The sequence below is a fragment of the Staurois parvus genome, unplaced genomic scaffold, assembly GCF_062004578.1.
Source record: "Staurois parvus isolate SC_StPar_1 unplaced genomic scaffold, SC_StPar_1.0 ptg000586l, whole genome shotgun sequence".
NCBI classification, from domain to species: Eukaryota; Metazoa; Chordata; class Amphibia; order Anura; family Ranidae; genus Staurois; species Staurois parvus.
Genome location: NW_028318382.1, coordinates 6,107,540 through 6,121,076, shown reverse-complemented (window position 1 = coordinate 6,121,076; position 13,537 = coordinate 6,107,540). Strand labels below are relative to the sequence as shown.

Below are 13,537 nucleotides of genomic sequence, written 5' to 3'. Positions count from 1 at the left end.
ATGTCATGGCCCAACTTGATAATATATGATACAATAGTATCATAGAGCACATTATACTAAACAGTAATTAATAATCTTATTGGTAATGCAACAATGTTATCCAATGTGAAGTCAACTGTCTAGAGAGAGATGGTTATTGAAGCATTATTATGGTTCAACACAAATCAGGGTGCTAGTATGTCTAGCAGCTGTAGAATGTAGCAAACTTACTGCCAATGTAAACTGTGCTGCTACAGAGGGGGATCTTAAATGAAGAAAAAAAAAAAAAAGACCAATTAAGAAAATCCCCTGAGGGACTAGTGCTGGCCTATCCTTCACCAGAAATCAGCAAGGTGCCAGTGTAGTGATGAGAACTTTAGTTAAGATATTGAAAAGTTAACACCTGTAATGTTACATCCAGATTAGCCTTCAAAAATCATCTGAATTTAAAGGTTTTCTATGGAACACTAAGTTCGCCCCTGTCTATATCTAGGCTAGCTCCCCTGGCTTGTGGTGACCCATGGTAATGCTTCAAAAATAATCTCTCACTAAGTCAAATGATTTTGGCTTTACATCTTTGTATTAGCTGTGAGACTAATAATCCCTTAAAGTGACTAGTAAAGTATAGTGAATCAACTGGTTCCAGGGGAATTACTGGACAGCATGGGACTGGATTTATACATCAGACAGTGGTAGGACATGACTGGAAGGTTAGGAAAGTTCAACAGCAACATCTACAGTGGGAAGATCATTCCATGTAGATGGACATTGGTGGCACCCTGAAAAGAAGGCTGGCTAAACTGCAAGAATACACACAGGGCCAAAGGTAAAGGGAGGATGATGCCCTGCACAGTGTAGTCCATGTCAACCAATCTCTGTAAAGAGCAATCATGCCTACTGGTTACTAGTCAAAGACAAAGAGCCAGATAAACGATATATGGTGCAATTCCCTCCAGGACCTCGATTTATTGGGTGTACATTGCACAGTGACAGTGCACACCCGATGCCCTGTCATTTTTCAGGGTGCAATACAGAGAGTTGTAGCAGCTCATTATATTGCTACTTCTCCTCTCTCCTTCTCAATCAGGAAGAATCACAAGGCGGAGAGGAAAACACAGGCAGCAGACCAATACAGAGATACCCACTGTCTGCTCCCTTTGGTGAATGTCTGTCCTAGGAAACCTGTAGACTGCCTCTTCCCTTCTGCTCACCTAGGCATTGGGAGGAGGTAGCTTTTCCTGACTCAATCTCCCTCTGGCAAATGTCTGTACAGAAACTTATCAGTGCAAGTCTGCAACTGATCTGTGATTAATATATAGTTCATATGGAACGTTAATATTCCTGTAACAAATTGCAATTTGTAATTTTCTAGTTTACGGCCCAAATTGCAAATCCACTACAACATAGGTGCACTTTGATGTATATTTGGTGTATGTCAAGTGCTCATCACCTGTGCACTATAAAAATTTTGAAACACAATAGTTTATCGGCCCCAATGTCTAAAACTGAGTGCGGGGCAAAGTGAAGTCTCACAAGTAAAGTCCACCAGACAGCATCATACTTTTTGTTATTTGCTACATTGGAAATTGAGGTTGCATGCTGGACCCTTGGAAGGGTACCTCTAATTCATTTATGTTATAAATATTCTCCCCTTCCCTTTATATTTTTTTAATTATTTGTAAGAAGAAAAAAAAAAAGAAGGAAGTTGCTCCTGGAGGACATCTCTCTACCAAGTGCTGTAATTACAGTTTTGAAAGGGTACCAATGCAATGCTCAGCATGTGACTATGGGTCCTTCCTGGCATATGTCAAAATGGGGATGCATCTCCATTTAGTGCCACCCAATATATCCCATTAGTACTGGCCAAAGAGGCAAATGCACCCCACCCTGTACAGCACTCACTGCAGTCATTAGGTACAAAGCTGGCCATAAATGGATCAAATCTCGACCATTTCAGCAGGGACTGGCTGAGATTCGATCCACTTATGGGCAGGCTGGTTGTACTGAAGTTGATCCATCATTCGACTTTGGTACAACCAGCCTGTCAGATTTTTAGCTTGTGATTATTGCCTGCAACTATAGTCACCAGCAGCGATCACTGTGTTCTACCGGCAGGAAAGGCTCCCCACAGGCAGAACACAATAGAGCTGTGGGAGGGATTCCCCCATCAACACTGTGTTGATAGGGGAATATTGAGCATTTTTCTGTCCTTCCACCTGTGCATAACGTATGGGTTACTCAAGTCTTTACTCTCTATTCTACTTTATGAGAATTTTAATCCTATTTTTTTTGGTTTATTATTTTTTTTTTTAATACCATGGTTTCCTCAGTAATCAACACATTATAGTAATGCATGACAGAAATTAAAATGAACTTTCACCCATGACTTGCAATGTATTTTTGCATGCGCTAGTGAAACATTTTTGTTGGCAAAAGCTAACACTACACAACTTCCACTTAGCATCAACCAGCCATTTATCACTGTCACATAATGTTTCAGAGTTTATATACAGAGTATTAAATTAAGTGTAATAAAACCTAGGTCCTATTCCACATTGATTTCATTATTTTAGCTGCTAATAAAGTGATTCCTTAACTGCTGCTCTCTGCCAAAGGCATACAGAAGACGTGGAACTCTTCCATGCTCACCCTTTGTCATCTGTCACTTCTTTCTGATGAATATATGCAGCTGGAAATATCCCCTGTAAAAGAGAAAAAATATTAAATACGTAGTAGGAAAGAAAATACAGGAGTGTTCAAAGCAACCAGTGGGGTAGTGGTAATAGCTGCACATTCAGAGTAAAAATGCTAGGTACACAGAGAATAGATTTGCTTAGTATATGTTTTTTAAAGCAACAAGTTCTTCAGTAACACCATTCCTAAAGTGAATATTGGAAGTCACTAATGAATTTAAATCAGAATGGAAATGGACTTGAATTATGATGACAGCTGAACTCCAGGATAAGCATACAGTATATTGTCCAAATACAAGAGCCATGTATATTCTCACTTGAATCTTGGTGAGCTTTGTCTATTTCCTTTAGATCTGTGCAGTTATCCAGTGTGAATTTTTTCCGCTGTGCAGGAGCTTCCTTTAATAAAGACCGATCACTACTGCTCTCTCTCCTTGTGGAGGGTGACTGGTCTTGTCTCCTCCCACCCTGTAGTTCTCTTCAGACAACCTGTAGTGGGTGGGACCTGCTGGGTCCGTCCCACAGCTCAGCTCTCTGCTCAGGCTATGTAGAGCATAGTGATAATGTCTCTACTACTTTTGCAAGGTAATATTTGGGTTGGCAAAAGCATCTGGTGCACATAACACAGAATTATATCCATTCTGGCTATTGAAGAATATATTTCAATAAATGTTTTTGTGTCTGGAGATCAGCTATAAAGAATATTTAAACCCAACATTTTATATTTCTAATATGTGCCTGCTGTACCATGTATTTGTATGAAAAAGTATCCTGTTCTCTTTGTATTGCTTCCTGTGTGTGAAATCTGAGCTGTTCCTGCCAGTCCCTCTGCTTTCCTATTAAAAACTGACTACATTAGGCATGAGAGCACAGCGTGGTCAATTCTCTAGCTGTGCTGGGAACTCAGTGTGCTCTCCTCCAATGATCAGACGTCTTCTCACACGCTGCACAGCCTTTCACTTGGAAGTTCAGTATGCTGCTGTTTCTCCTTCCCCCAGCTCTGTGTTTTCAGATACATAAGGAGCTTAGAATGTATGTGATCACTTAAAGCGAAGCTCCACCCAAAAGGGGAAATTCCGCTTTAAGGACTGCTCCCCCACTCCCCATTAAAGATTGGCACCTTTGGGGGGCGGGAACCCGAATTTGACAGGTACCCGTTCCCACTTCTGGTCCGATCGCCTAGGCGATTGGAAGGTGTCCTCCCTGTAGTCTTTTGGGACACGTGACAGGTTCCAGAAGACTATAGGACCATTCATGAAGCGCAGCGCTACTCGCGCATGCACAGTGGGCACCCAGCTGTGAAGCCACAAGCTATCACAGCTGGGTGCTCACACTGAAGATGCCAGCCTCCTGGAATACAGGACGGACAGCTGATGAAATGGACTGCAGGACACACACCACTGGACAGGTAAGTGACTGTTTTTTTAAAAGTCAGCAGCTACAGTTTTTGTAGCTGCTGACTTTTATTTTTTGACAGAGTGAGCGGAACTCTGCTTTAAAACAGGGAAAAAAATGTATAATGTTTTTTTAGATCAATACACAAATGTTTCTCCTTTAATTTATATTTTAAAGAGAATGGGTTGTTTTACAAGGTGAGGGTTTACATATGCACTTTATTGCCAAAAGTATTGGGATGCCTGCCCCTAAACTTTAATGGCATCCCAGTCTTAGTCCGTAGGGTTCAATATTGAGTTGGCCCACCCTTTGCAGCTATAACAGTGTCAACTCTTCTGGGAAGGCTGTCCACAAGGTTTAGGAGGGTGTCTATGGGAATGTTTGACCATTCTTCAAGAAGTGCATTTGTGAGGTCAGGCACTGATGTCAGACGAGAAGGCCTGGCTTGCAGTCTCTGCACTAATTCACCCCAAAGGTGTTCTATCAGGTTGAGGTCAGGACTCTGTGCAGGCCAGTCAAGCTCCTCCACCCCAAACTCGCTCATCCATGTCTTTATGGACCTTGCTTTGTGCACTGGTGCGCAGTCATGTTGGAACAGGAAGGGGCCATCTCCAAACTGTTCCCACAAAGTTGGGAGCATGAAATTGTCAAAAGATGTCTTGGTATGCTGACGCCATAAGAGTTCCCTTCACTGGAACGAAGGGGCCAAGCCCAACCACTGAAAAACAACCCCACACCATAATCCCCCCTCCACCAAACTTTACACTTGGCACAATGCAGTCACACAAGTACCGTTCTCCTGGCAACTGCCAAATCCAGACACATTCATCAAATTGCCAGATAAAGAAGTGTTATTCGTCGCTCCAGACAACACATCTCCACTGCTCTAGAGTCCAGTGGCGGCGTGCTTTTCACCACTGCATCCGACGCTTTGCATTGTGCCTGGTGGTATAAGGCTTGGATGCAGCTGCTCAGCCATGGAAACCCATTCCATAGAGCTCTCTGTGCACTGTTGTTGTGCTAATCTGAAGGCCACGTGAAGTTTGGAGGTCTTTAGCTATTGACTCTGCAGACAGTTGATGACTTCTGTGCACTGTGCACTTCAGCATGCGCTGAACCCGCTCTGTCATTTTACATGGCCTACCACTTCGTGGCTGAGTTGCTGTTGTTCCCAGTTACTTCCACTTTGTTATAATACCACGAACAGTTGACTGTGGAATATTTAGTAGCAAGGAAATTTCATGGATGAACTTATTGCACAGGTGGCAACCTATCATGGTACCACATTTAAAGTCACTGAGCTCCGGAGAGCAGTCCATTCTTTCACAAATCATTGTAGAAGCAGTCTGCATGCCTAGGTGCTTGATTTTAGGCTAGATTCACACCTATGCAGTTTGTGTTTGATCCGTTTCTGCAGTGCATTTTGCGTTGCGTTTTTTTTTGCCTTGTTGCATCAAAAACATGGCAAAAATGCACTACATGCTTTTCTGTAGTGTTTCCACTGAAATCTATAGAATCAAAAACGCAACTTTTTGACCCTTTCCAAAAAGCACAACGGGTGAAACGCGGATATGTGAACGTGTCCCATAGGAAATCATGTTAAATGGACTGTAGTGCATTTCTGCAAAACGCTGCGGAAAACGCATAGGTGTGAACCTAGGGTTAATGATGATTCTGAAGGATTTTTTCAGGTGTTTTATGAGCATTTTTGCACATGTAACAAGCTTCAGGAGTTTGCTCAGTTGGGCAAGGGGTAGCTCTAGAGGAGAGGGATTCTTCAGAAGTAAACATTTGCACAAAAACACATGAAAATGCACATATTGTGCATTTACAGGTACTCCCATTGACGTTTATGTGGCCAAAAATGCCTGAATTACACTAAAAATAAAGGCTCGCCACACTGCTTGTACCAATATTATACTTGACAGTACCACTTTTGATCCTGTTATTGTAACATGCTCATGTTTCAAAAAAGAAATCCGTACTAGTAAAAATAAAGGCTCATGTACTTTTTGAGAGTAGTGCGAAACGCATATGGCGACTGAGCAAACGTGAGAACAGGAACAATTAGAACAGGATTCTGCATGAGGAGTGTAGTCAGTCGTAGAGAAACCAGCAGAAAAACACTCACATGTGAATGGCGGCTGAGAGATTCAGCCCATGTACAGCTAGCTTTTGCCATATCAGCAATCAGATCCAAACATTGAAGGCAGATATAAATAGTGTAGTTTAAAATTTTTATAGGAAGCCTACACACCCAACAAAAAATGTAATGATACCAACATCTAGCTCTGGTAGTACGGTGGTTCTCACAACAGTTTTCACCTACAGCAACTTTCATCGTCTTTCTTTAAAATCCACTAGAGGGCGCAGAAGCACTTTAACGCTCACCCTCCACATAAAAATTTATGGGGCATGCTCTTGGCAAGGGCGCTCAAACCCTGATCACTCCACCTTAAATGTAAAAAAAATGAAAAATCTACCTGGAGTAATGTCCTTCAAGATATTTACCTTTTAATGCTGTGTTATTATGAAAAGGGATAAAGGTCAGAACTGACCATTATTCATTCATTACTTTTATAACCATGTGACCTTCAGAATCTGATGTTCATTTTACAGTAAATTATAAGTAACTGATGAAATATAGCTATAGAACTACTATTGAAGTGATATTAAAGGCAGATTTAAAGAAAAAAAAAACGCTTACCTGCTCTGTGTGATGGTTTTGCACAAAACAGCCCCGATCTTCCTCTTCTTCTTGAATCCCCTGCTGGTGCTTCTGCCACCCCTCCTGCCAAGTGCCCCCACAGCAAGCAGATTTCTATGGGGGCACCCAAGCAGGATTGCTACTGTGCGTGCCCATTCACACATTAGCGTGGCTCAGCCCCGTCCCCACTCTCTCCTCATTGGCTCACTGGCTGTGATTGACAGTAGTGGGATAGAGATTGAGAGGTGGCTCAGGTAAGTATTGGGGGGCTGGGAGGGAATGTGAACATAGAAGCTTTTTTACCTTTATGCATAGAGTGCAGGAAGGTGAAAAACCTTGAGCCTTCACAACCACTTTAACCTAAATGTATACCCAGGGCTTTTTTTTCCCTAAGGGAATAGGTGCAGGAACTCCCACCTTCTGAAACACTTCTTGTCCCTGCTTCCTTACCCATCTCTGAGCACTGTCCCTTAGTTAAACCCTCTACCCACCTCCCAGTATAGAGCCTTATAGAGAATACAGAGCCAATTATTTTGTAGTGCTAGGTAATCTGTATGGAAGGTATTAGTGATAAAAAGAAATGCAGTAAAAAAAATCCCCTGCAGCCAGCAGCAATAGATCCCCCTCCAGCAACAATAGATTCCCGCAGCAACACTGGACCCTGGCAACAAAATATCATCCCTGCAACAACAAGAGATCCCCCAGCAGCCAGCATCAATAGACTCTACAGCAGCCAGCATCAATAGACCCCTCCCTCAAAAGTAGATCCCTTCCAGCAACAGACTTTCCAAACAAGAAGACCACCATGCAAAAAAATATCCCTCCAGTAACAATAGATCCCCAGCATCAGCCAGCATTAATAAACCTTCCAGCACACCTCAGCACCTCTTGCCAATACATACATTCAGTGCTGGGCGTCAATGTTCCCGCTGCAATAAAGCTGTGTATACCCAATTACTAAGTCATAGTACAACGTGCAATATGGTGAGGTTCACAGTCCTTAGAAGTGGTGGATGCATTGGTTTTCTTTTTTTTTTCCTAAGTTAAAGTGGTTCTAAAGGCAGAAGGTTTTTTACCTTAATGCATTCTATATATTAATGTAAAAAAAAACCTTCTGCATGCAGCTCCTCCCCCAGCCCCTTTTATAGTTACCTGAGCCCAATCTTGATCCAGCGATGAGCACGAGAGCAGCAGCCCACTCAGCGCTCTCTCTCCTCACTAGACAGAGAGGCAGCAGTGGGAGCCATTGTCAATCACAGTCAGTGAGGAGAGAGTGGGGGGTAGGGCTGAGCCATGCTCTATGTGTCAATGGACACACAGAGCTGGCTCGGGAGTGAGGATACACGAGTGCCCCCATAGCAAACTTCTAGCTATGGTGGCACTTGGAGGGGGGAGGGGCCAGGAGCAACGGTGGGGGATTCAAGATGAGGAGGATTGGGGCTGCTCTATGCAAACCCACTATACAAAGCAGGTAAGTATAACGTTATTTTACAGGGAAAAAAAAAATAGGTTTAGAATCACTTTCAGCAAATGACCAGATTGCATCACTGTTGCAAATGGTTCAGAAAATACTTGTTGATCTGACCAGAAATCCAGTGTCCTTGTCACTTCCAGTTAACCAAAGAATATCTTCCTTCCTAACATTTGTAAACTACCATCTGCCCTGCACCCCATGTAATAGAGAAGAAGAGACATGGATATGTTTGTCATCCATATCAGGAGAGCAGCCTAGGGGGACAACCATGGTATTTGCAGGATTACCAGGTGAATATAAAGAATCTTCAAAACACAAGAAATTCCCTACACCAAGCCCTAGTAATCTATAATATTTTACATTTTTGGTTTTGGGTTTAGATATACTTTCATGTTCCAAGACCAAGTTATGAAAATGCAACACTGTAATAAAGTCAGTCATCACTATCAAATAGTACAAAACAATGATGTCACACCGTGGTAACTTGCACTTATCTGCAGTAAGCATTTGTTATTCTTGGTAAGCACTTACTATTGATAATCCACATGTTAGCTCAGTGTTATGTGATTGCTGTCCATAATTTGGTAGGATTTACATGTACAGTACTTTAATACAGAAGCCCTGCACTATACACAGGCCCATGGAAGGACACTGGGAGGTATGGAGCACAAAATGATAAGGCAGAGCAAAGGGCAGTGATAATATGCACAGCAACCCAAGGCAAGCTGCGCTCCACTTACTATAATTAGTCTATTTAAGAGATTATTTCACACTGGTCACTGTACTTTGTATATCCCTTACTAAAGAATATAAATAGAGTACATAATTCAGAACATGACGCAATGAGAAGTGGACCTCCACCCAAAAGTAGGGTAGAGGCAGAAGGCTGTGGATAAAGGTGTTTTATAAAGAAGTAAAGGTGGTAGAGTTTAAAAATGTTAAAGCCCATCTCCGGGCAAAAAAAGTTCTCCCATGCAGTGGGGCTGGGCCCACACTTCACGGGTTAACTGTTCATTTTCTGTGTCCAAAGAAACAGAGGGCACACGGGCCTAGTGCATTGCCTTCTAAAAATTAGATTTATTGAATAAAAGTAGTATACTCACAAAAGAATAAAATCAAAGGCACATCACAAAAAATAGAGCATGGTCCAATCTCCCTAGATGGTGGCTGTTGGGGGACTTTAGGCCTCCAAATGACTGACATGTTTCGAGGCAGAACCTCTGGAAGATGTGCCTTTGATTTTATTCTTTTGTGAGTATACACTACTTTTATTCAATAAATCTCATTTTTAGAAAGTAATGCACTAGGCCCGTGAGCCCTCTGTTTCTTTGCACACAGCTTCTTTGGATTTCACTGTTTCGTTGAGAGCAGCAAGGCTTGCATTCCCAAAACATACTCCATGTGGGGTTACTGAAATTGTGGAGCTCATTGTCCAGCGCAGGAGTTTCAGCATTCATTTGCTCATGCTTTTTTAACTGTTCGTTTTCGTCTGGGAGAGAGGAGATTTACTTACTTAAACCTCCGACCCTCCCAGCACAAGACTGGCCCAGAATCCCTGTGCTCCAGCAGTCTTGAGTTGTGGATTGTTCCTGATGTCTTGAAGCCCATAGTAGGCTCTATAAGACCAGGAACAGTCCACTGCTGGACCATGGGGGAGCATCGTTTTCAGATGGAATGAAGGATCGGGTGAGTATAAGCTTTCTCCTCACCCCTAGAAACTAGTTTCCCATCAAGTCCGCATTACTTTTGATTGACAGCGCACAGCAGTGAGCGGATCAATAGATGTTATTAAGGTCAAAAGCAGCTTTCGAATCTGCCCACTGCGGGCAATCAAAAGGTGAGGTGGATCCAATTGGGAACTAGTTTCTCAGTTCGTCCTCAGTCCCTACTCACCCAGTGACAAGTAACTTGCCTTCATTTGCATTTAGCTATTAGGACGGGTACTTTCCTGGCCAACAGGTAGGTAGGTGCAACTTGGCCTCCATTCAGTAGGTGGCGGCGTGTCACTATATTGATGAAGGGGAATCTTTGGAGGAAACTTGTTCATTGTGAGATTCCTTGGCTGTCACAGTGGTTGCAGCTGTCTTATTGGATGCTACAACTTCTGATGACCTCTGGCAGCCATCTTGGTGTAGGACTCTGTAAATTAAGGTACCTGCAGAAACTGAATAAGTGAGGGAAAGAGACCCCTTTGGCAAGTTGATCTGTTAGGGCAAGGAGGTTTTTGATTGAGTAGGATCAATGCAGGGACACCTTTTGTTCTCTACAGGCATGCAGATACCTGGATCAGCAACTGAGGATTACATTAGTAACATAGGGAGTTGCTATTACTCACAGCAGTTCTCCACCTCTGTAGCAGAAGCCTTCTTCTGGTAAACAGTTTAAGCCTGGAACACTGACACTTTGCAATACTGTGCATTATTGAGTGATATACCACTGTAACACTGTGCCACTGCCAAGTAATATACTGCTGCAATACTTTGCCACTGCCAAGTATTATACTGCTGCAATACTGTGCCAATGCTGAGTAATATATGGATATAATACTGTGCCTTACTAAGTGTATATTGCAAATGTGTGAACATCCTACTTAAACCAGTGTGCCTGTATTTACTATCTGCAAATATCTCCGTTAACCTTATGTAGCACCTTCCTAGTTTAGCTAAGGGGAGCTAGATCCTGATAGTTAGACAGGAGCTGGGTAGCAGCTCAGGTGTAACAGACAGAGGGATCAAATTGTGGTCAGGGCTGGGAGGCTCTGCAGGCCAGCCCCTCTGGAATTTCCCCCTGCTCTGAGGCTTTTGGAGGAAGGCCTTGGAGACAGCGGGTGGAACTGAGGAGTGGCTGGCTGCACGCTTGAGGGACCTCAGCCAATCCCCAACAGAAGGCTTGGCAAGGGGCTCGGACTCTCTTAAATGTTTTGGAGCTGAAAGCAGGAGGCTGCGAGGAGGCCCAGTGGGATGGAGCATATCAGCAGACCTGGAGCTGGAAAGGAGGAAAGCTCAGAGCTCACCAGCCCCTTGAGAGAAAACCACCTGTATGGCAGGGAAGGAGCAACCCAGCTGATAGGCCTGGTAGCAGCAGCCAACCCATAAGTGGTACAGGAGACGATCTGAGTGAGTACACCTACACCCCACTTGGCAAATAGGTGATGGAGCACTCTGGTGGGAAACCAGGTTAGCACCCTACTTGTGACTGTTCACCTATTTGAAGGGACTGGAACCAGATTCCCTGCTCAGGAATAACTCCAGATTGCTGGGTGAAGAGAATTTCATCTAGGGTCTGGGGTGGTACGTCAAGCAGATGCTGGCTAGCTCTCTAACAAAGACCGTGATGCAGAGAAAAGCTTGTGAATAGTTCCAGGAAATTTGTCCTCAGCTGATGGTTCCCATGGGCATCCTATAATCCCTTTACTCTACCCCAGTTCTAAATTTCCCTAAGAAATTTTAAAAACAAAGCTCAAGTACTGATTTATCACTCTGGATGTAAGCTTGTGTGGAGAATGCAGATTGCCTGGCTGTCTTACATTACCTCCAGTTCCTAATCTAACTGATGGAAATTCTTTAAGAAGATGTTGCTGCCAAATGTTAGGGCCTTTTCACACGGGCATCATCTGCTAAATCACATTTTTTTCTAAGGAAAAATGGATTCAGTTTACAACAGTTTGTACATATCTCTTCAGTTCAGCTCAGCATATATTAGGCCCCTTTGAACCACAATGTATGTCTATGGGTGGTCGGATGTAAACGGATGCTCATCTATTTACATGTGCCTACATCCATGTCAGTCCAGGTCTATTTGAAATGGAACAGGATCGATGTTGACTCATGTAAACTGAAATGAAGTGAAGTGCAAACTGATGTTTTTTGTATACAGTGTTCATGTATTTTGTGCAAAAACTACATCAGTATTCAGTAGAGATGTATTCTTCAAACAGTAGATGGCAGTGTTTATACATTTGTAGCCGCCATCTATGGTAAACTATGTCTTTTCTCTAAAAAAAAGTTTTGTTTTCTTGTTGCAGTGAAGCAGAAAAGCACATGTGGACTGTACACTGTATGTTCTGTAGGGCTATATACAGACTTTCTAACAGGTTATGGGCCCAGTCATAGCTGCTACAGTAAATAACTGCAAGATAAAGCAACCGAATAAAATTGCCAGTAACACAGCTGCAACAAAGCTTTCATTTGCTAAACTGACAAACCAGAACTACCAGTCTTGTAAATTCAAGATGAAAATCCTGCAAATAAGAGAAGGTACATAGAAATGTATAAATGAAGTCAGGCCAGGAAACCCTTCACATGAGTGGATAAAAAAAGATCAGAAAGCTCAGAGCACAATCTCCCTTAGCATAGAAGATGATCAAATCATACATATATGCAAGTGTGAAGTGTGAAAGTGCTAACAAAATGTGGGAAGGATTACAAAAAATGCATGAAAGAGCTAATCTCAGCAATAAACTGTATTTGATTAGAAAGCTATACCAAACCAAGCTAAAGAAAGGCCAGGATTACAAAAAGCACACTTTGGAAATGAACGCCTGAGAGGTCTAGGGGAAGAAATAAAATATTTTCATGTCAGAGCACTATTAGTAGTTTACCAGAAAGTTAGGAAATGCTTGTCACAGCACTTGATGCACAGCCAGATGATGAACTGACATTGGAATATGTTAAGGCAAAGCTTGTGGAAGAAATGAAAATACAATTCTCCTGTGCTCAGCAAGTAAGCTAATGACCTCACCATCAAACCCCCTCTGCCAATCCCTCCACTGGCTTCCGACTGCGCAACAGATCAAATTCAAAATCCTAACACTGACGTACAAAGCTGTCCACCATACTGCCCCGAACTACATCACCGACTTAATATCCAAGTACCGCCCAGCACGCACACTTCGCTCCTCACAAGACCTCCTTCTCTCTAGTTCCCTGGTCTTCTCCTCCCATGCCCGCCTCCAGGACTTCTCCAGGGTGTCACCCATCCTCTGGAACTCCCTGCCCCAACCCATCAGATTATCACCTACTCTCCTCTTCTTTAGGCGCACCCTGAAAACCCACCTCTTCAGGGAAGCCTACCTCACCCCCTGCTAACTTGCTGACCTCCTCCAATCTTCCTACCACTCCATCCCCCACAGCTTTCTCCTCCTGTGCCACCATCCCCTCCCTCCTAGATTGTAAGCTCGAAAGAGCAGGGCCCTCGATCCCCTCATGTTTTGCATTGTATTGTTATTGTTCTGTCACATGTTTTGTCCCCCTTTGTAATGTACAGCGCTGAGCGAACTATTGGCACTTT

At 43.1% G+C, this 13,537-nt stretch overlaps 1 protein-coding gene across 1 annotated transcript in view; it reads right to left on the bottom strand.

Moving 5' to 3' along the window:
* The window catches only part of DOCK5 (dedicator of cytokinesis 5), a 188,526-nt gene that overhangs the window by 85,689 nt on the left and 89,300 nt on the right, over positions 1 to 13,537 (bottom strand). Inside the window, exon 4 of the mRNA XM_089692497.1 lies at positions 2,629 to 2,681. Within this exon, the coding sequence (XP_089548623.1) occupies positions 2,629 to 2,681 (53 nt within the window). The remainder of the gene's footprint in view (positions 1 to 2,628; positions 2,682 to 13,537) is intronic.